Source organism: Podarcis vaucheri (genome assembly GCF_965113315.1).
Source record: "Podarcis vaucheri genome assembly, chromosome: 5".
In the NCBI taxonomy this organism is placed as follows: Eukaryota; Metazoa; Chordata; class Lepidosauria; order Squamata; family Lacertidae; genus Podarcis; species Podarcis vaucheri.
In genome coordinates this window covers 93,968,379-93,992,074 of record NC_138763.1, presented here as the reverse complement: position 1 = coordinate 93,992,074, position 23,696 = coordinate 93,968,379, and the positions used below count along the sequence as shown (strand labels likewise).

At 44.4% G+C, this 23,696-nt stretch overlaps 1 protein-coding gene across 1 annotated transcript; it reads right to left on the bottom strand.

The window, feature by feature from the left end:
* Positions 1–3,652: 3,652 nt before the first annotated feature.
* NICOL1 (NELL2 interacting cell ontogeny regulator 1) lies at positions 3,653–17,313 on the bottom strand. The gene is given in 5 exon segments (XM_082223361.1): positions 3,653–4,199; positions 8,773–8,861; positions 14,311–14,457; positions 17,233–17,245; positions 17,248–17,313. Coding segments are annotated over 5 exon segments (372 nt in total). The 5' UTR covers positions 17,299–17,313; the 3' UTR covers positions 3,653–4,127.
* Between the last annotated feature and the right edge of the window lie 6,383 nt (positions 17,314–23,696).

Sequence of the window (23,696 nt, the reverse complement as noted above, 5' to 3'; positions counted from 1 at the left end):
CTGAGCTATCATAGGGAAAGGTGAATAAGATTTAACAGGCATTACTGAAACCTAGTGAAATAAGACTCGTTACGTGAATGTAGGGTTTGGAAGTTACATTTTATTGAAAGGGAACAGACCAAACAAGAAGGGAGTTGCATTATATACAACAGATGTGTTCACATGCAAGGAAATACATGAAATCGATGGACAGGCCAGTTGTCCCAAGAGCCCAACAGCCAAGCCCGGGGCTGGCAAAGCTGATTTTTGCAGGAATCGTGGAGAACTTTTGTCATGCAGCGGATCTGCCCTACCTGCCCCACTCCTGACGTCACATAGGACACCAGGTGTGGGGCGGGTGGTTCAGGAATACAGCCTCATGAGCCCAAACTGGAGCAGCTGCATCAAAAGAACTTTCTGCTGGAACTTAGATTTGAAAGGGTGATACGTAGCAAAACCAAAGGAGGGGGAAACCATCAAAATAAGTACAAAGCTTGTGAGGAAAGTGTCTGGAGTGTACTGACTATCCTAGACTGACAGTATGGGAGAGGATAAGCAATAGAAGGCGAGACTCGGAAGAGAGCGCTGTATAACACTAACTCGCCAGCTTGAAGGTTGAAGTTGGGCCCAGACCAGAATTTACAATTGCAGTATCTGCTGTATGACAGCGGCATGTCGGAGCGGACTGACGTAAAGCAAGGCGATTTAAATGAACAAATCACCGTATTTTTCACTCCATAAGACACACCTGACCATAAGACACACCTAGCTTTTAGAGGAGGAAAACAAGAAAAAAAATATTCTGAATGAAACAGTGGATGTATGATTTTTGTGGTTCATGCTGAGGATCCATGTAGATCCATGCTTTGTAACCACGTTTTTGCACCATTGCGGCCCCACGCAACAGTGGGTACATGATTTTTTTGGTGCAGGCTGTAGCCATGGACATGCTATGCGATCTGATGGTGAATTTGGGGTGACCCAATGTAAAAATCCTGAGGATCCATGGGCTTTTACCTCCCCCCTCCCAGGCAGCCTCCCCTAGCGTCCCTTATCTCTCTTTTGATCCCACCAATCAGCTGTTTCCTTTCAACATTCTCTTCCCTCCTGTTTGCCTTAGTGCCTTTTCCTTAGCTGGAGAAGTTTTTTGCTCCTCTTCTTCTAATTTCTCTCCTTATTACTTTAGTCTTCTTGTTTCCCCCCTTTGCAAGTTTGCTGTCTTTACCTCCCCCCTCCCAGGCAGCCTCCTTTATCTCTAGCGTCCCTTATCTCTCTCCCCAATCGGCAAACGATCAGCGGCTTTGTTTCCACACCCACTTCCCTCTTTCAAAAAAAAAAAAGAGCATGAACTGCTTTTTGCCCCTGGGCAATTCAGCTCCAGGGACCACACATTTGCTCCATAAGACGCTCAGACATTTTCCTTACTTTTTAGGAAGGAAAAAAGTGTGTCTTATGGAGCGAAAAATACGGTAATAATTTAAATCAGCTATAACACTCCAGGAGGTGCTCTCAGGGGCTAGTCTCTCATCCTAGGAGGTACCTGCCAACACAGCCAGGGTTGAAGAGGTGGCACAGTTCCAACAAGCCAAGGTCAAGTACAGTGTATCGATCTAGGTCTAAACATAATCCAGAAACAGGATCAGGCAATTGCAAGGTCATTATCACAGGGAACTCAGGCAATATACGTCACAGGAAGGTGCTGAGGACAGAACTATGAGCTAGAGACCTGGGATGCTTCTAGCAAGACTCGAGAGGAAGACATTATATACTCCAGAAATTGTGTGAGTTTCTTGTAGAAACAAAAAATAATAATCAATGAACTGGATTTTAAGAAGTATTAGCTCTCCATTTCTGGAGGGCTGGTGTTCTTTCATTTTGGAAACTCAAACTGGGAAGTAATGTTTGAAAATAAGCGATACGCAACTAGTGATAGAACATCAGGTCAGTCACACTCTTTAAGTCCATCTGTGTAAATCTGTGGAAGTTAACCAACAAAGTGATTAGGAGACTATACGACACCGGGATGGCAGAGTACACCATATATCCAGGCACACAAATATTAGCAACAACATGGTTACAAGGGGACTTCCATACATCTGTGATGAGACGGTGGAGATGGTCTTCCAGAGCAGGCTTTCCCAAACTTGGGTCTCCACCTGTTGTGGGACTACAACTCCCATCATCCCTAGCTAGCAGGACCAGTGGTCAGGGATGATGGTAACTGTAGTCCAAAAACAGTTGGAGACCCAAGTTTGGGAAACTGCCTAGAGCCTAGAGGACCATCCCCAATAACTTCTGAAAGGCTGTAGGCTGCTCAAGTCCTGAAGACCCACCAGTTGTTTTAACATTCACTTTCTTGTGATTCTTGAGGATTCTCAAAATACCCTCAAGCCAAGAACTACTGTTTTAGGATTTTTAGTTTCTACAGCTGTTCTTGCTAGCAAGTAGGACCCTAAAGACTTTCAACAGAATATCAATGGTTACTGAAGTGGCAAATATTATTTTATTATTGAGAAATCTGACTCATCACTGTTGGGTTACATTTCTGTATATTAGTGCAGTCATAAAGGATCTGGGGTTTTGGGGTTTTCTCTCTCTTCTGCGCCACTATGACAGTAACACCTTCCCTGGGAGGAGCAGCAGATATTTGGTGCAATGTAGTGCAATATATGGTGCTGGAGGAGACTCTTGAGAGTCCCATGGACTGCAAGAAGATCAAACCTATCCATTCTGAAGGAAATCAGCCCTGAGCGCTCACTGGAAGGACAGATCGTGAAGCTGAGGCTGCAATACTTTGGCCACCTCATGAGAAGAGAAGACTCCCTGGAAAAGACCCTGATGTTGGAAAAGATGGAGGACACAAGGAGAAGGGGACGACAGAGAATGAGATGGTTGGATGGTGTTCTTGAAGCTACCAGCATGAGTCTGATCAAACTGCGGGAGGCAGTGGAGGACAGAAGTGCCTGGCGTGCTCTGGTCCATGGGGTCACGAAGAGTCGGACACGACTAAACGACTAAACAACAACAACAGTGACTCAGAGCATCAATTCCTTATTTTATTATTATGATTATTATTTACTGAATTGATATACCACTCTATACCTGGAGGTGGTTTTTTTGAACAAAAAAAGTTCAAACTTATTGGAATCGATTAATCATATGAGTTTTACTATTTTGATCAATTAATCTATCTATAATTTGCTCATGAGTATAAACAATATTTTTGAAGCAACCAGCATTTTTGAAACCACCATGTTAGACAACATACTGTATTTTTCGCTCTACAAGACGCACTATTTCCCCTCCAAAAATTAAGGGGAAATGTGTGTGCATCTTATGGAGTGAATGCAGGCTCCATGGCTTCAGCGATAGCAATGCAAAGCCTCCGAAGTGCAGTGGGAGCGCTCCTTTTGCTGAAGCATGGAGCCTGCATTCATGTTGCTTTTGCTGAAGCCTGGAGAGCGAGAGGGGTCGGTGCGCACCAATCCCTCTTGCTCTCCTGGCTTCACTTGGCTGGAGAGGCGCTGTGCAGCTTTCCCTCTCTGCACAGCACCCCTTCAGCGAAGCAGGAGGAGAAATGGAAGGGGCTCCGTTTCTCCTGCCATTTCACTGAAGGGGCGCTGCGCAGAGAGGGAGAGATTTTTTCCCCCTGTTCTCCCCCTCTAAAACAAGGTGCGTCCTATGGTCGGGGGTCCCCATCTTGCATGTGAGAGAGGAAAAAAGACTTTCCTAAAACATTAGAGGGAAATGTGTGTGTGTCTGTTAGGGGAAGAAATCCCAGGAAGAATGATGTGCTCTGTGTTTTGCTTTTCGTGTGGGGAGGGAAATGTAAAGTTAAAAAACCCCAGAGCTTCCCCAAATAATATTTTAATATTTTTGCAATAAATTAGAACCCCTTCCAGTTTTTCCCTTTCTTTGGAAAATATCTTAGAGCTCATGATGACATCAACACAGGTGAAGACGAAGAATTACACAAGCATTCAGACAGGAGAGACACATCAATATCACACCCAAATCCTCCACCTAGTTGCGCAAGTGCCCTGAGGCTTACATGTTCGCAGTATTTTATTTCCTAAATCTGTCTGCATTAACAGCAGCATCTTAAAAGTTGTTGACGAACCAGCGGCTGCTAGGTGGGTCTCCAGTATTCAGTTCAATGCATTTGCAGTTAAACAGTCACACAGAGTTCTCTTCTCCACTTTAAAAAGCAAGGTCTCCGTCTGTAGGAATAGAAAGGGGGGGGAGAGAGGAATAAACGTTGGGGGGGGGTCAAACTTAGCATAAACCGATTGCATCACAATCTCCTGCATTTTGTCACAAACGAGGAAGCTGGAGAAAAGGAACCAAACTTGTCATTCATGGATCTGAGTGGTAAGGTAAAGGTACAGGGACTCCTGACCATTAGGTCCAGTCGTAACCGACTCTGGGGTTGCGGCGCTCATCTCACTTCATTTCTCAAGTTGCATGGAGCTCAATGTGCACTGTGTACAACGCAACCGAGTTTATCAACACAACAGCAAGCAGAAGAGCTGAGCAGACAATTAGAGAAGTCAGCATTCAGCCTTACGAGCTTTGGCCAGCCACTCGCTCTGTGTGTGCGCGCATGTGTGTGCGCTTGGAAAGAGTTGAGAGGAGATTGAGAAGATGAGGGAGATGCTTGCTACAGTTGTGGCAAATAGAAGGGGAAGAAATGGAGGCAGTGAGAGATTTTACTTTCCTGGGCTCCATAATCACTGCAGATGGTGACAGCAGCCACGAAATTAAAAGACGCCTGCTTCTTGGGAGAAAAGCAATGACAGACCTAGACAGCATCTTAAAAAGCAGAGACATCACCTTGCCAACAAAGGTCCGTATAGTTAAAGCTATGGTTTCCCAATAGTGATGTATGGAAGTGAGAGCTGGACCATAAAGAAGGCTGATCGCCAAAGAATTTATGCTTTTGAATTATGGTGCTGAAGGAAACTCTTGAGAGTCCCATGGACTGCAAGAAGATCAAACCTATCCATTCTGAAGGAAATCAGCCCTGAGTGCTCACTGGAACGACAGATCGTGAAGCTGAGGCTCCAATACTTTGGCCACCTCATGAGAAGAGAAGACTCCCTGGAAAAGACCCTGATGTTGGGAAAGATGGAGGGCACAGGGAGAAGGGGACAACAGAGGACGAGGTGGTTGGATACTGTTCTCGAAGCTACCAGAATGAGTTTGACCAAACTGCGGGAGGCAGTGGAAGACAAGAGTGCCTGGCGTGCTCTGGTCCATGGGGTCACGAAGAGTCGGACACGACTAAACGACTAAACAACAACAACAGGGAGTTGCACACTGAATCACCCCATCTAGTCCAGACAGACTCTTAACGAGAAGGAATCAGCTAGCATCAAGTACCAAACCAGACAGGAGGACGGTCCTTGTGGATTTAGAGACCAAAATAATTCTTAACAGAATTGCGGCATTTTCCCTACAGTCCAATCCTTTCATTTCTGTAAACTCAAAAGATGACATTTTCCTTGAGCTTCCATTTTGGTGTCCTGGCCCTGTTTCAGTTTGCTGAATGAGAGATCTGCCCCTGCCCACAAACCCTGTTCATTTTCAGTTGTGGGGAGGGCGTTATTTCAGGGTTTTGCTATAGGGGAAGAAGATCAAGTTGATGGGTCTCCTGCTCGCTCCAGGTGTGGTTGCAGAGGAGCTTTCAGCCCTGAAAGCAACTGCATTGCAGCAGAAACCTATTCAAATCTACTCAGAAATAATCCTCAAAATCTGTGTCGGAATGCAGCTCTCCTCAAATGCGCTGTGATGCTAACAGGATGTGTCTGCTTCTGGGTCTCTCCCTGTCTTCTAAGCACTTGCCTGATTATTTAACCAAGATGAAGCTGAATTGAAGGGCACAGTAAGGTTACTGCAACGATGGAGCCTTGGCCTGACACAAGGATAAGGCAGATCTCTCTCTTTCCCACTAAATGTGCTCCTTTGGAATGCAGGCAAGGTGAAGTCCTCAAGTTACCATCTCAGTGGCATAACAGAAGCAGCGAATCTTGACTCAGCATCCCTTGCTCTTTAGCTATCATGTAAATGAGCTCCAAGAATGTGTCAGCAATTTTGTTGCAGGAGTTAAAATTGAGGCAAGCACGCTTGTCTTGTCTGCCCATCTCGCGGACAGCCAACGCAAAGCACATCTAGGGTGGTGTTCAATGAAGTTTCACACAGAGTGGACTGTCTGAAATGAATGGATGTGACTGCTAGGTCCACTAATATCAATCCTCTGAGTAAACCTTAGTTGGATGCAACCAATAAAATAAAATAAAATGTCACCTTTGCTACCTTAAATAAGGTTCTGCTGTGAACTGAACTGAATTATGACATGGGCACAAAGTTCATCGGATACGCTGTGTGTATAGTTTTTTTCTTTAAACATTTGTGTAATTTAAGGCCCAGATCTTTATTTTAGATGACTGTACTTTTATCCTCCTAATATTCAACCTATTGATAGAGATTGTGAAAAAGGAACCATTTAAGAAGGTTCAGGAACATAGGAGCCAATTCCTAGGGGCTGAGATCCCTTTGGCCCTCTTAAAATTTTTTTTGAGAGGGCCAGACCGCTCCCAAAGTTAATGAGCATTGCCATTCAAATTGTGATCAGTTATGTGGGGGCAGGGCTTACGCAACTCTTTCCCAATATTTTATTAAAGTTGGCACCCTTGACCAGGAAACAATGTCCAATTCCTTCATCTTTCCAGTAACCTGTGGTTATTTTCCAGGGAGAGCCACAACTCTGGTTAAAATTCAAATTCTACAAAATACTGCATATGCAAATGCTAGGCAATTTTATGTCCCTGGGCCCAGACCTTTTGAGAACCTTGTAGTGTCCCTGCAAGGAACAGCATTTATGGAGAAAGATCACTAGATTTAAGTGAAAAGAGAGGCCATGAAAGGTGTTTGTTCTGAACTCTTGATAGCATCCTGTGTTGCAGATGAAAATCTTCTTGGTTAGTGTGCAAAAGAAATGAGAATAGATCAAGATTGCTCTCTAGGAGAGAAAAAGGAAGGTGGTGCGTTGACTGAAGCTTCTTTCACTTACTGCAGGCATAGCCAAACTTGGCCCTCCAGATGTTCTGGGACTACAACTCCCATCATCCCTAGCTAACAGGACCAGTGGTCAGGGATGATGGGAGTTGTAGTCCCAAAACATCTGGAGGGCCGAGTTTGCCTATGCCTGATTTCCTGGCTCTACACTAATGGCCAGGTTTTTCATGGCTAATTTTTTTAAAAAAAGAAAATCCTCTTTTTAGTCACTTTAGTCGGGACCAGAAAAAAGGACCAAAGGGGCTTGGAGCAGCGGTTGAAATGAGGAACTGATTTCCTCTTCCCTCACAAAATAAAGTTGCACATTCTGGATCTCATCCAGTCAACAAATTAAATTCCCAGGGCCCTGATCTTAGGGACGGAAAAGAGTGAAAATCCAGCTGAAAAGCTCAAACCAGCAGCATTTGTGGGAGCTGAAATGTGGGATCTGTGGTAATCCACTCAGCCAATGGAGGGTGTGTTTGCAGCCTCTGCTGTTGCCAGGCAAACTTTGAATCCAGTTAACAACTATAGTAACCATTGCTGTTCTGCTTAACTGAATATGTACTTGAAAGCAGCTTGGGGACCAATACTGAAATCAGAGAGTTAGACGAAACCCCCATTCTGTGAGAACTACTTATTGTTTTCAGAGCAATGTGTTGGTGCTATATGGACATTTTATATCTGTTTAATTCTTACGACGTCTGGTTGTAGAACGTTTGGGATTCTATTTTTTGTGCAGCGGCCAAAGCTATCAAATAATAATTCTCAGCATCCTCAGCAAGCCATGCCCCCTAGGTTCTTTCAGGAAAGTCACGTCAGGTTAAATTATTTGGAAACTGGCTTCAAAACAGACTGCATGCAGATTGTTGATGAGTTCATACTTTCTCCCTGCTCAGATTTCACAAAGGGCTTCCTCAGCTTCTGCCTTCTCTGAATATTAAACAGTTGAACCGAAGCACATAGTTTAAGAAAAAGTCATGCTTGCCTGAAGGTGCAGAACATAATAAATAAATAAGCCAATAATCCCCCAACACAGGTTTTCTTTTTGGCTGGGGTGGGTACCATATTTTTCGCTCTATAAGACGCACCTCTGGAGGAGGAAAACAAGGAAAAAATATTCTGAATCTCAGAAGCCAGAACAGCAAGAGGGATCACTGTGCAGTGAAAGCAGTGATCCCTCTTGCTGTTCTGGCTTCTGGGATAGCTGCGCAGCCTGCATTCACTCCATAAGAAGCACACACATTTCCCCTTACTTTTTAGGAGGGGAAAAGTGAGTCTTATAGAGCAAAAAATACGGTAAGTCTTGAGGAACACACTGGAACTCACTAAGAATTTTTGCTTTTCTGATATTGCGAGCCTCCTCACTTGCATGTTAGATGACTTTGTTCCACATTCAATTCCAAACGCTTTAAATTCCAAACCAGTCTTTAAAACATTTTGCTTTTTCTGGAGCTGGCGTTGTGTGCCGGCTTGCAAACTATTCAAACCTTTTGGATGGTTCACTGATTTCTGGGCATGGGCAAGAGTTCACACACAATGGGGCAAAAGAACCTAAAGAGAGCAAGAAATGGGCACCAACAGGGGTAGAGACAAACAATTAACGTGGGAACAGAGAGAGAGAGAGATAAAGAGGACAGGGGGAAGGATCACCCCCCCACACACAATTGCTCTCTTTTGGAAAAGCGTTAAAAGAAACAAAAACGCGTTGTGCCCATATTAAGGAACAAGCCTTACCCGTGAGTCTAAGTTGTATGCCGTTTTCTTTAAATCTTGCAAAGCCCTCTGCATGAACTCAAAAGCATGGCAGTCAACACATGGGCGACCTAAGGGTGAAGAAATGTTGGCAGACAAGCACGAAATATTATTGGAAATGAAAACAACGGGAGAAGAGCCTGCTGGGCCAAACCAAAGCTCAAGCATAATCCATCCTGTTCGTCTCACAGAGACCAACCAGATGCCTTTGAAAAGTCCACATGCAGGACAAAAGCACAACATCACTCGCCCTACTTGTGTTGCCTGGCAAATGGCTCTCTGAGACGCATCACTTCTGACAGTGCAGGTAAAGGTAAAGGGACTTCTAACCATTAGGTCCAGTCATGACCAACTCTGGGGTTGCGGCGCTCATCTCGCTTTATTGGCCAAGGGAGCCGGCGTACAGCTTCCAGGTCATGTGACCAGCATGACTAAGCCGCTTCTGGCGAACCAGAGCAGCGCATGAAAACACCGTTTACCTTCCTGCCGGAGCAGTACCTATTTATCTACTTGCACTGATGTGCTTTCGAACTGCTAGGTTGGCAGGAGCAGGGACCGAGCAACAGGAGCTCACCCCGTTGTGGGGATTCGAACCGCCAACCTTCTGATCGGCAAGTCCTAGGCTCTGTGGTTTAACCAACAGCGCCACCCGCGTCCCCAGTGCAGGTAGAATATAGCAATTCTGGCTACCATACCCTCCAACATTTTCCTGATAAAAATAGGGATGTCCTAGTCAACAACAACAACAACAACAATAATAATACCCCTCATCTGACTGGGTTGCCCCAGTCGCTCTGGGTAGATTCCAACATACTTGTATATAAAAACATAATAAAACATTAAACATTTAAAAAACCTCCCTCTACAGGGCTGCCTTCAGATGTCTGGGGGGTCGGGTAACTCCAAAGCCTCCAATGAAAATAGGGATGTCCTAAGGAAAAGCGGAGGACACAGGTGGCGCTGTGGTCTAAACCACTGAGCCTCTTGGGCTTGCCGATCAGAAGGTCGGTGGTTCGAATCCCCGCGACAGGTGAGCTCCCATTGTTCGGTCCCTGCTCCTGCCAACCTAGCAGTTGGAAAGCACGTCAAAGTGCAAGTAGATAAATAGGTACCACTCTGGCGGGAAGGTAAACGGCGTTTCTGTGCTCTGCTCTGGTTTTGCTAGAAGCGGCTTAGTCATGCTGGCCACATGACCCAGAAAAACAGTCTGCGGACAAACGCCGGCTCCCTTGGCCAGTAAAGCGAGATGAGCGCCGCAACCCCAGTGTCATCTGCGACTGGACTTAACTGTCAGGGCTCCTTTACCTTTAACTTTTTAAGGAAAAGCGGGGCATTCTGGGACCAGATCAGAAACTGGCATGGCTTCTGTAAAACCGGGACTGTCCCTGTAAAATAGGGTCTGGGCTAGTAGGCTTGGTAGCGTTATTCTCAGCGAATTTGTCTAAACCTCCTTTAAGCCATCCAAGTTTGTGTCTGATTTAAAGCCAACTAAAATTGGCAGCAGATTCCGTTGTTTTAATTATGCACTGAAGAAGTACCTCCTGAGTCTTCCAACATTCACAGGATGACTTCACAGAATGACTTCCTAGTATTTGGACAGATGGAGAAAAGCACTCTATATACCCAGTTTCTCTCTACTGATGACTTCACTGGTTTGACAAAAACAGCTTTCCACAACTTGCCTGCCTTACAGATGTTCTGAACTACCTCTCCCATTCACCCCAACCATCAGAACTGGCAGGGGTCCAGGCTGGGGAACAACTGTTTTAGTCAAATAACCAAAGCACACACAGAAATATGTAGTGTATCAATATAGGGCAATCTGCCTAAGACAGCATGAGTCCGATAGCTTTTCCATACTCATTACAATTTCAGCTTTTGTTTTTGAGTCCCTGTGACACAGCAGAAAATTGCACAATGCCCAAGAATGTCTGCAAAGGGCTCAGCATGAACTATCCTGACATAGCAGTTTTGTCACTGGGTCATGACTTCGCACAAAATAACATTCAGGTTCCGCTCAATTTGGGAAGGAGTCCCTGACTCACAATCTGAGAAACAGCACGTGCCTCAAATGCCCAATTAAATTGCTACCTCTAGCTGAATTGCAAAATATAAACAGTCTACCCAAATATCAAAACCAAACTTGAGCATGCAAACTAAATGAGTACAGTACCAGCAAAAGTTAGAAAATTGGGAGTTTTTAGCAACTGAATTTGTTTGCTGCAGTCTGGAGAATGACACCAGCACAGAGCTGGGAAGAGATAAATATGATCAAAGCCAAAAGCTGCAAAATTCTCATGTGCAGAGCAACAGGGCAAGTTTATACCTCTTTACAAAAAAACCTTTAATATTTAAAGCAAATATTAACTGTAAAATATATTCAGAGCTATGCTTCACGGTTTTAGGATAAAATTCCAATAACAGTGCAAATGAAGTGTTTTGGGCAGTACTTTCACTCAATTTCCTTCCACGGTGATGATTTCCAACACCTCCCACACAGACTCTCCCCTCCACCCTCATTTTTGCTACCATTAGGATGTTCCTAATGGTGCTGGAGGAGACTCTTGAGAGTCCCATGGACTGCAAGAAGATAAACCTCTCCATTCTGAAGGAAATCAGCCCTGAGTGCTCACTGGAAGGACAGATCCTGAAGCTGAGGCTCCAATACTTTGGCCACCTCATGAGAAGAGAAGACTCCCTGGAAAAGACCCTGATGCTGGGAAAGATTGAGGGCACAAGGAGAAGGGGATGACAGAGGATGAGATGGCTGGACAGTTTTCTCAAAGCTACAAGCATGAGTTTGACCAAACTACGGGAGGCAGTGGAAGACAGGAGTGCCTGGCATCCTCTGGTCCATGGGGTCACGAAGAGTCGGACACGATTCAAGCACACCTCTGGTCTCCAGCAACTCGTATTCTCCAGCTATGGAGGCAGAGCTTAACCATCATGGCGAAGTAGCCTTCAATAGCCTTCTCCTCCATGGGAATTTGTCTAATCCTTTTTAAAAGACATCTAGATTAGTGGTCATTAGTACCTTCTGTGGGAGCAGGTTCTATCATTTAACTGCACTCTGCATGAAAAGAAACTTTATTTTATCTGCCCTGAACCTTTCAACGTGAAGCTTCGTTGGATTTGATATCCCACTTTATCACTACCCGAAGGAGTCTCAAAGCTGCTAACATTCTCCTTTCCCTTCCTCCCCCACAAAAAACACTCTGTGAGGTGAGTGGGGCTGAGAGACTTCAGAGAAGTGTGACTGGCCCAAGGTCACCCAGCAGCTGCATGTGGAGGAGCGGAGACGCGAACCCGATTCCCCAGATTACGAGTCCACTGCTCTTAACCACTACACCACACTGGATCGTTGGATGTCTAAGAGTTCTAGAGTTATGAGAGAGGAGGCGGGGGGGGGGGCTTTCTCTCTCGCTCCCCTTTCTCCATGCCTTGCGTGGAGAACTTCATAAACTTATATCGTGTTTCTGACTTGCCTTTCCTCTAAACTAAAAAGTCCCAAACGCTGCAACCTTGCCCTGTAGCAAAGTCACACCATCTCCCTAGATCTATGCTGTAAGCCACCCAGAGTGGCTGGGGAAACCAGTGTGTAAATAATAAAATTATTATTGTTGTTATCTTGCTGGTTGCATTTGCCATTTTATTGCCTGTTCACTCAGTCTGGAGAGGTCCTTTCAGATCTCTTCGCAATCTCATTTTTGTTTCAATAACTCTGAACACATCCGCAACCTTGGTCATCTCACTGCTCGGTCCCAACTCCAGATCATTTATGAATACGTTAAAAAGCAGAGGTCTAAACACAAATCCTTGTGAGGGACTCCACTTTATTCTTTATTCCATCTAGATAACTGTCCCTTTAGTGCTACCCTTTGCTTCCTTCAACTTAGCCAGTTCCTGATCCACTGGAGGACCGGACCTCTCCTCTTATTAGCTGGAACCAGGGTTCTGCCTATCTGAAATTCAGCAGTTTGCTTGGTATCAGTCCTCCCCTCCCTGTAGTAACTGCACAGATAAGAATTAACGAGCAGTTGATAGATTTATAGTCCTTTTATTACGGCATCATGTTGCAAGCACAAGCACACAGCTCTCTGCAAGGAAAGGAGGGCAGTTGGCTAGTCTAATCCTAGAAGCCAAACAGAAGTTCCTCGCTCCCTCTGACGCCTTTGCTCTTTGATACGTTCAGACTTCCGAGTCCGTGGTGGGGGGGGGGGGGTCCCCTACGCTCTCAAGTGACGTCTCAACTAGCTGCCCCCTCCCTCCTGGTTCTGTTGTCATTATCTCATAACTGGGTAACTCCTTCCTAAGCTCTCTCTCTCTCTCTGCTTCTGAACATGCTGTGGACAAGGGGGGCAACTCTTCCTCCTCCAGCTCTCCACCGGAAAGAAGCTGGTCTGCCATAGAATGCATTCCCCAGTCCTCATCTTCAGACCATTCCGACACTTGGGAAGGATAGCAGAACACCTCAGCATTTCATGCCAATAGATGGGAAACAAAGACAAGCAGGAGAACAGTGGAGTCTTGCGCTGAAACACATGGAAAGCCTATAAGGATGTGCGGTGGGTTTGATCATGACTTGTAGCTTATGCAAATCGCTTTTCTGACAACACTCAGACTATGGATGATGTTATCACATCACATGGGAGTGTGGCACCATAGATATTCTTCTACTACAGAAGAATACGAATCAATTGAAATAGTTTGTATATAACTTGAGATATATATGCATGTCTGCAGTGCTTTTTTTTTCTAAAAAAAATGTTTAGAGGGTACTCTCATTTTCCTACTCATATTGAAATACTTCCCCTCAATGAGGCCAAACTTAGATTGACAAAATGTTTAGGGGTATGCGTACCTCTGCGTTCCCCTCCAGAAAAAAGCACTGCATGTGTGTGTCTGTGTAATATAATTTGCACCGACAGAAACAACCTCCAGTTCTGAGGGCCTTCTGGCGGTTCCCTCCCTATGAGAAGTGCGGTTACAGGGAACCAGGCAGAGGGCCTTCTCGGTGGTGGCACCCGCCCTGTGGAACGCCCTCCCGCCAGATGTCAAGGAAATAAACAACTATCTGACTTTTAGAAGACATCTGAAGGCAGCCCTGTTTAGGGAAGCTTTTTAATGTGTAATGTTTTATTATGTTTTTATATACCGTATATTGGAAGCTGCCCAGAGTGGCTGGGGCAACCCCGTCAGATGGGCAGGGTAGAAACAAACAAACAAACAATTATTATTACTATTATTATGGCTTATTGGCTTATCCAGTGTTCACAAATTTGTTTGCATACTGATACTTCTTCTGAAGGATTTGGGCAGTGTTGTATTGGCAGCAACAGAATCAATTAGGAGCTGCATGCAAACATGTGTACCATAGACACACACACAAGGAGCATACATATTGGAATCATAACTGAGTGGATATTCAAGCAAGGAACTGCAGCCAGTGGCAAACTGTGATTTGTGTGAAATGAGCCTTAGGATATCGGCATGAGAGACTAGATAGAACGCAGTACGTACTTTCAGCAGGGATTGTTGTTCCTGATTCTTCTTCGGCTGCAGCTGGCTTGGTAGAAAAAAGCCCAACTACAAGCATTAAAGGCACTAAAACGATCACTTTGCTTATGCAGGACTTCACCATTTCGCTAGTGGCGTCTTCCTCCTTCACTAGGGAAAAAAGGAATTCAGAGACAAAGTGGCATTTTGAAGTAGTACATTATTTGGATGGCCATCCTGGTAAGCAAACCCAAGTTTTTATCTACCGAATATCCAGAGCAGCATCAGGAAGACATCAAAATCCCCAGCTAATTCCAAACATCTTAATCAGCCCCCTCTCTAGTCACATCCATGAAACTGAAACAATTTAACGCGGGTTAAAGGGACGCGGGTGGTGCTGTGTGTTAAACCACAGAGCCTAGGACTTGCCGATCAGAAGGTCGGTGGTTCGAATCCCCGCAACGGGGTGAGCTCCCGTTGCTCTGTCCCAGCTCCTGCCAACCTAGCAGTTCGAAAGCACATCAAAGTGCAAGTAGATAAATAGGTACCGCTCCGGTGGGAAGGTAAACGGTGTTTCCGTGCACTGCTCTGGTTTGCCAGAAGCGGCTTAGTCATGCTGGCCACAGAGCCTAGGACTTGCCGATCAGAGGGTCGGTGGTTTGAATCCCCACGATGGGGTGAGCTCCCGTTGCTCGGTCCCTGCTCCTGCCAACCTAGCAGTTCAAAAGCACGTCAAAGTGCAAGTAGATAAATAGGTACCACTCCGGCGGGAAGGTAAATGGCGTTTCCGTGCGCTGCTCTGGTTCGCCAGAAGCGGCTTAATCATGCTGGCCACATGACCCGGAAGCTGTACGCCGGCTCCCTCAGCCAATAAAGCGAGATGAGCGCCACAACCCCAGAGTCGGCAACGACTGGACCCTTTACCTTTACTAGTCATATCCATGAAACTGAAACAATTTAATAACTGACACAGGGCCAAGCAAATATCATATGGTTTCTTAGCCAAAATACAATACTACAATTTTGTCTAGCCCTATACTATCTGCTACTTTGTCTACGGTTGCATGGATATGCCTGAAGATGTAGGTCGATATAAATTTCTTAAGGGTTTGTTAGTAAAGGTAAAGGGACCCCTGACCATTAGGTCCAGTCGTGACCAACTCTGGGGTTGCGGCGCTCATCTCGCTTTATTGGCTGAGGGAGCCGGCGTACAGCTTCTGGGTCATGTGGCCAGCATGACTAAGCTGCTTCTGGCAAACCAGAGCAGCGCACGGAAACGCCGTTTACCTTCCTGCTGGAGTGGTACCTATTTATCTACTTGCACTTTGACGTGCTTTCGAACTGCTAGGTGGGCAGGAGCAGGGACCGAGCAACGGGAGCTCATCCCGTCGCGGGGATTCGAACCGCCAACGTTCTGATCAACAAGTCCTAGGCTCTGTGGTTTAACCCACAGCGCCACCTGCGTCCCGTAAGGGTTTGTTACAGGTGGCCAAATTATTACCTGAGAAGCTGTGAAACGTCAAGTCTTACAAACTTCACTGTGCAATTTCATTTATTTTTAAGTGAACTGTTAGATTTCACAGGTACAAGTATCACACAGCTGAAAATGTGTTTCAGCATTGCACAAACGTTTCATGACACCAAAACATCAGGTGGGCTTGAGGATAATAATCTCTGCTGCAAAGTACCCTAACTTTTTTTTAGCCAGCAGAGTGCCACCTACATCCATGGAAATCTGCATGTTCAGTATTTGCTTTCAACATTTTAGAAAGGAATTGTGACAGACACACGATGTAGCAAAACACCACTGTGGCAACTCACCCAAACTCTAAACGTCTTGACACCTGAGATACTTGAGCAATTATTCATTTACAAACCCAGAATATCAACAGCGTGCTACTATTTAGTTATTTCTTAACACACTGTTAACCCCCCCCTTTCCTCATAAGAAGCTCGAGGTGACAAACGACAAAATCAAACCACAGTTTTAAAGTTACAAAAACATTATACATGAAGTTCTTGTGGCATGTGAAGGGGCATTGTTTACTGCGACAGCTGCTCATTTTAAAATGTCACAAACTTTCAAAGGTTGTTAGAATGTTCTTCAGGCGCAAATGGTCAAAGCAAAACGATGGAATGTGTTGCCATGCGGGGGGGTCTCACAGTCCAAAGCCATGAAGAAGTGCTGTGAGGGAAGGCAGCGTCTATACATGATGATGTTATATAAGAATGCTCATTTGACATGCACAGAGGGCAACGCTGGAATTTCCCCCATTTTATATCGAGAGCAAAGATGCATTTAAACAACTGCAAAGGCAGTTCTTCCAGTATGTGGCTTCTGAACCACAGCTGCTGCATGAAAACACACGACCCGTCAGTGGTACGGCTACCTGCAAAAGCCATAAGAATTCCAATTTTGCAATTCTGGATAAAATTGCTTAACACAAACATATTACTTCGCATAGCTTTTGTTCTTTAAATAATATTGACTGAAAACCTGAGTGCATTTTAAAACCAGCCGTTTGCCAATATATTAAATTTAAATCCTCGCTATAATTCTCTGCAAAGGCAGGGGTTTCTCCTACCCGTATATGTTAGGAATGACGATCACTGCCTAGAAGTGACTTGAGCTTCATGGAAGTCTTTGTTGTCTGGAATGGTGAAATAAGCCTTCTCACTGCACCCGTAAAACAAACATTGTCTCTGTTTTTCCAAAGAAGCTCTCAGCCCCAGCAGGCCGGCTTATCACAAGAGCTCCGGCAAGGAAATATGGCAAGAAGAAATCACCTGTTCCCTGCCAGTTACCTTGCCGTTTATTTTTTGCACAGCGAGCGATAGCTATTCAGGGACAAATTATAGCATGCGATGAGCCAGTGCACGACATCTTTTCAGTTTTATAAAACAGGGGGGGAAACCCCTTTGCAGCAAATCATAAAATAGAAGTACCTGGTGTGTATCCCTGGCCTTTGTGATGGTCTCTTTGAATGGCTGCAGCAAACTGCTAGTGAGCATCTCTGAGCATGTGCACTGGCTCTCTTTATCCTTCCCTGAAAGGGGAGAGGATTCTACCATGGCAACGCCGCTGCAGAGCGCTCTATTCAAGGAGAGGCTTCAAGAACAATGGGCTGGGGATCGCTGCTTTATTATGAATGGTATCACTTTTAAGAGGGAAGCAACACCCCAGTGGAAAAGTCAACCAAGACTTGCCTTAGTTTTAATCCCAAAGCCGCAGTGCTGTAATATCTCTACCAGGACTATCTAAAATATGGCAGAATCATGAACATTCCCCCCCCTCCAAGTTCTCCAGAACTCTTTATCAGGCAAGATGCTGACCCCCCCCCACCCAAGGACGAGAGAGAAAATAGGGGGAGGGATTTTATCCCTAAGTTTGCTGCTTTTGAGATGGAGCGTCCAAGAGGTAATGAGTCACAACTGGAACGGAGGAATAAATTCAGTGTAGCTATCTTTTCTTGCCACCAGCCTCTTAACCAATCAAACCCAATATTCAGAATGCTTTTTTTTTACACAATTACACCCCCAACCTCTGGATGTGATGGATGAAAGAGTCAGCAATTGTAAAAAAAAAAAGCATTACAAATTGCAAGAGAACCCTCTGGATTTCATGAAGTCTCCACATTGGACATCTGATCCTGGCCCCAAAGCGTATATGTTGCTTCCCATACATCTACAGAGGCAGAAATATACCATATTTTTCCACCTATAAGGCGCCCCATGTATAAGACGCCCCCCTATTTTTGGGAACTCAGATTTAAGAAAACAGGGGGAGATACAAGGGTAGAAAGTTTTATGCTAATACACATGGTCAAACAATGGATCAAATTGTGTGTGTGGTGTTGTTGTTTTTTAAAAAGGCTTTATTTAATTTACTTGCCTTTTGCCATAATGAATCAAAGCAGGTCACAGTACAGTCTTTCCCCCACTTATGTGAGCGTTAAGTGAAAATCACGTAAGTAGGGAGCACGCTCAAAACACCCTCTCTGTTGGTCTTTCTCCAATCCAGACAAAAAATACTGTACTGTATCCAAAAATATCCACAACTAGAATTGAAGCTCTGGGACCAGCTGCTACCCTGCACATTAGCGGCTAGACAGGGAGGCTGAGCAGCCTAAACAAAGTCCCAGGGCTCCTCCAGTATCTTTGGGACATCCTCTGCCCTCACTGACGTCCTCTTTGGGTTTTGGGGAGGGTCTCCTCGTGAGCTACGAGGACTTTCCAGTTCTCTCCTGCCATTTCCAGGTTTGAATTGAATTTTAAATTTATTTCCCAGCACTGCGCATATGCGCAGTCGCACGCAAGTCTGCCACATATAAGCTGGGGGGGCACGCGCATGGTGTAATGTACAGTTGCAGAAACAAGTGACACTGTTCCAAATGTAGTGTTCCCTGAAGAAGAAGAAGAAGAAGAAGAAGAAGAAGAAGAAGAAGAAGAAGAAGAAGAGTAGTAGTAGTAGTAGTAGTAGTAGTAGTAGTAGTAGTTTGGATTTGATATCCCACTTTATCACTACCCTAAGGAGTCTCAAAGCGGCTAACATTCTCCTTTCCCTTCCTCCCCCACAACAAACACTCTGTGAGGTGAGTGAGGCTGAAAGACTTCAGAGAAGTGTGACTGGCCCAAGGTCACCCAGCAGCTGCATGTGGAGGAGCGGGGAAGCAAACCCAGTTCACCAGATTATGAGTCCACCGCTCTTAGCCACTACACCACACTGGCTCCCAAGAGTGGCTTAGAGAGTGGAAAGCTCTCTTGAGGTAGGTAAATGGTGTATGTAGTGTGTGAAATTCATTAATCACCTGTTATTTGACTGAGGCATTGGAGAACCAGATAAAGCAGGCCAGAAGCATTTCTTATGCCAGTTTCCTCTTTTCCAGGATAAACATACCCAGCTCCCTCAACCACTCTTACAGTTCACCAAACCCAGTTCACCAGATTATGAGTCCACCGCTCTTAGCCACTACACCACACTGGCTCCCAAGAGTGGCTTAGAGAGTGGAAAGCTCTCTTGAGGTAGGTAAATGGTGTATGTAGTGTGTGAAATTCATTAATCACCTGTTATTTGACTGAGGCATTGGAGAACCAGATAAAGCAGGCCAGAAGCATTTCTTATGCCAGTTTCCTCTTTTCCAGGATAAACATACCCAGCTCCCTCAACCACTCTTACAAGGCTTGGTTTCCAGACCCTTGATCATCTTAACTCATCCTTCTCTGCACATGTTCCAGCTTGTCAACATCCTTCCTAAATTGTGGTACCCAGATCTGGACACAATATTCCAGGTGTGGTCAGACCAAGGCAGAATAGAGCGGTACTATTACTTTCCTTGATCTGGACACGATGCTTGATGCAACCTAGAATAGCATTCACCTTTTTTGCTGCATCCCCCTGTTGACTCACAATAAGCTTGTGGTCCACCAAGACCCCTAAATCCTTTTCACATGCACAGCTTGTACAGCCAGATGTCCCCCACCCTATACAGTGGTGCCCCGCAAGACGAATGCCTCGCAAGACGGAAAACCCGCAAGACGAAAGGGTTTTCCGTTTTTGAGCTGCTTCGCAAGACGATTTTCCCTATGGGCTTGCTTCGCAAGACGAAAACGTCTTGCAAGTGTTCCGATTTTTTTTCTGCTCCCCCCCTTTTTCTAAGCCGCTAAGCCGCTAATAGCCTTTTAGCCGCTAATCCGCTAAGCCTTTAATAGCCGCTAATAGCCTTTTAGCCACTAATCCGCTAAGCCTTTAATAGCCGCTAAGCCTCTAATAGCCGCTAAGCGTTTAATAGCCACTAAACCGTTAATAGCGCTAATCCGCTAATAGGGTTGCTTCGCAAGACGAAAAAAACCGCTAGACGAAGAGGCTCGTGGAACGGATTAATTTCGTCTTGCGAGGCACCACTGTATTGTGCATCTGGTTCTTCCTGCCTAAGTGCAAAACCTTACATTTGTCCCCTCTGAAATTCATTTTGTTAGCTTGCGCCTAGTTCTCCAGTCTGTTAAGGTCATTCCATGCTCCAGGTCATGGATTTCTTCACAAGTGTACACATCTTTTATGTATAATGCTCCTCCTTGCCAATTCCTGTTTGGTCTGTTCCTTTTACCCCCTAATTCCTACATTCCAGTCATTAGTCATTCCACCAAATTTCAATAATGCCTACAGGTCATATTTGCCATCCTGTATTAAAAGCTCCAGGTAATCTTGGTTGTTTCCCATACTTGACAATATGTTTTAGACTGTTATTATTTTCCAGAACCGACCTTTCCAGAAGTGTTTTGACCTTGAGTAAGTCTCAACCAAGAGACTGGCTATTGTAGATAGAATCCAGAAGGGACCTCAACTAATTAGAAATGCTAATTTCCCCCTTGGAATCCACTTTTGAGAACAGAGCATTTTAGAGCTAGTTATTGGACCAAACACTCACCCGCTTCCTTAAGAAATGCCTTTATTAAAAGCTGTGTTTCCAAGTGATGCCCACTGAAGGCTTAGATGGCTGCTACAAGGTCCCATACGCAGACAGACGTTGTATTTGTGGTCAACCTCAGGTGGAAGATACAACTCATTATCTGTTAGTCTGCCGCTTATATAGAGACCCAAGAGGTTGTTGTTGTTTTTTTGCATTTCCCTGGCACAAATGGTTCAGTTTCTTTTGAGTGACATTAATAGCTTTGTAACACAGAGAGTAGCCCTCTGTGAACTGCCTGCAAAAAAAAAAAGCAACAAAAAGGAGTTACGGTATATAAAAACCCTGTAAATTCTTGTGGCGATTCAGAGGTTTAATGTCAAATCAAGCTGGATTTGCGTTTGTCTGCTTTCTCTCTCTGGATTTTAAAAGGGCAAAATATTACAATCGGAGCTATCCGAGACGCACAAGGGAAACTGTGTTTTAATGCTCAGGAACTTCGCAAAGCCTTTTTTATATTATGAAATTTTATATTACGGATGCGTTACGTCCTGTATTATTTTATTAATACTGTTGCTTAGTAAATAAATTTACTTCTTTTTTATTTTTACTAATACTGCTTTAAAAACAAGTTTGCCATGGCCTCTTAGGACCTGAACTTTGCAACCTGGCTACCAACTTGGATGGCTTTAAAAGAAAATTAGCCCTCTCCTATGCTCTGCCTCTACATCTGGAGGCTACCATGTTTCAGAGTACCTGTTAAGTTGTGGGTGAACATATCAGACGACACAGCGATTCTTCAAACAGCTCTTGCTTATTCACAGGCCAGAACTGAACTGAAGGGTTCAGCCAGCCTGCTTCTATAGAGCTCCACTAGAACGCAACAGTAACCATTTTCTGTAACTATCCAATCACTGAACGTCACTTTCGATCCCTTATTTGCATATGTGGACCTGAGTGAAAACTATCTACAGTATCCCCCTGCTGGCCCAGGGTGAGAACTTCAGTACATAACACTTTGCATACATAAATAGAATACATACATAAATATAATTATCAGTGCTTTTTTTCTGGGGGTTCTCAGGGGACATGCAATACCAGCACCTTCCCCCCCCCCAGGTGTTAAAAGTGTGGCACTCACTGTAACAATTTCATGATGAGTACCAGCCCCTTTTTCTGTAGAAAAAAGAGCACTGATAACACCACCACCATCATTGCTGCATTTGACAGATTAGTAAATGGAAGAGCCACTGAGGGCATTCCCTATCAAAAGATTTCTGAAGCAGCAAAGTGAAAAACGGTTGCTGCGTCCCGTGGAAACAGCACTCTTCAGTAGAAGGGTAAGAGAGAATTGGGAAATGATAATGATAATAATAATAATAATAATAATAATAATAATAATAATAATAATAATAATATCTTTATTGTCATTGCCCCCTTCGGGGACAACGAAATTACTTGGCTGCACCATAAAAACACTAATTAAACAATACAGTATAATACAGCAAGGGAGATTAGATGACTTTCAAAGTCCTGGCTTCCCATTCAGGGCCGAGATCGCTCTGGAGAAGAAGCTGTTCTTAAGACGGCTCGTTCTTGTCTTCATCGTCCTGTATCTCCGTCCCGACGGCAAGAGCTCGAAGAGACAGTGACCAGGATGCGATGGATCTTTTACTATGTCCAGTGCCTTCCTATGGCACCTTGTGGCATAAATCTGCTCTAAGGTGGAGAGTGGGCAGCCAACAATGCTCTCTGCTGCCTTAACAACCCTGCACAACCCGACCCTGTCCTGGGTAGTACAGCTTCCGTACCACACACATAAGCCATAAGTGAGCACGCTCTCAATGGCACAGTGATAGAAGGCAAGAAGCAGTTTCTGCGGAAGATGGTTTTTCCTTAGTATTCTCAAAAAGCAGTGTCTCTGCTGTGCCTTCTTCACAAGCCCCCTTGTGTTGACACTCCATGACAGATCCTCTTGTAATTCAGTGCCCAAAAATCTGAACGTTGTTACCCTCTCCACACAGAACCCATCAATCAAAAGTGGCTGGACGTTGCTCTTCTGTCTCCTGAAGTCCACCACAAGCTCCTTTGTCTTCCTTGTATTTATGAGCAAGTTGTTAGCTCTGCACCACTCTATCAGCCGCTCCACCTCATCCATAATGAATTGAAAAAAATGTTTAAAAGTACTTTCCCCCCAAACCCAGAGTCCTTTCTGTTGGGGATAATTCAGACCGAAATTCCCAGGTGTCAAAAAAGGTGATTTATGTATGCTACTACAGCGGCCCGTGTTTCGTTAGCCTCAAATGGAAAATGAGCAAGGTCCCAACTAAACAAGAATGGCAACTTAAGTTGACAAAAGATGCACAACTGGCAGACTTAACATATAGACTCGGAGAACAAGAAAAACATACGTTTAGAGAAGATTGGAAAACATTTATTGAATATATGGGAAATAATTGGGTACAGCTGAAAACACTGGCAGCATTAAGATAAATGCAAGTTTTGATGTTTTGATGGATGCAATATGCCTGAATGGTATGGTTTCTGTAAAATATGCAGAGGTTTATGATATATAAAATGAACCACGGAAACAGAAAAAAGTCATTGATATTTTAAGGATGTAAAAATGAATACTTTAAATTGTAAAACAGAACATATTATACATACATATATATATATATATTCTAAATTTGTTTTACAATTTAAAGTACTTTAAATTGTAAAACAGAACATATATATATATATATATATATATATATATATATATATATATAAAAAATTTGTTTTACAATTTAAAGTACTCATTTCACATCCTTATAATATCAATGATTTCCTTTCTTCTATTTCCATGATTCATTTTACATATCATAAATATGTGTGTATGCGTGTGTGATTATATACAGTATATAAAAAGAAACGGCCGCTCTTCGACCTCCGCACAAGCCCATCCTGGCTGGGAGGCGCCATCTTTCCGTACGGAAAAGCTCCATTTTGCTGCCCGGAAGG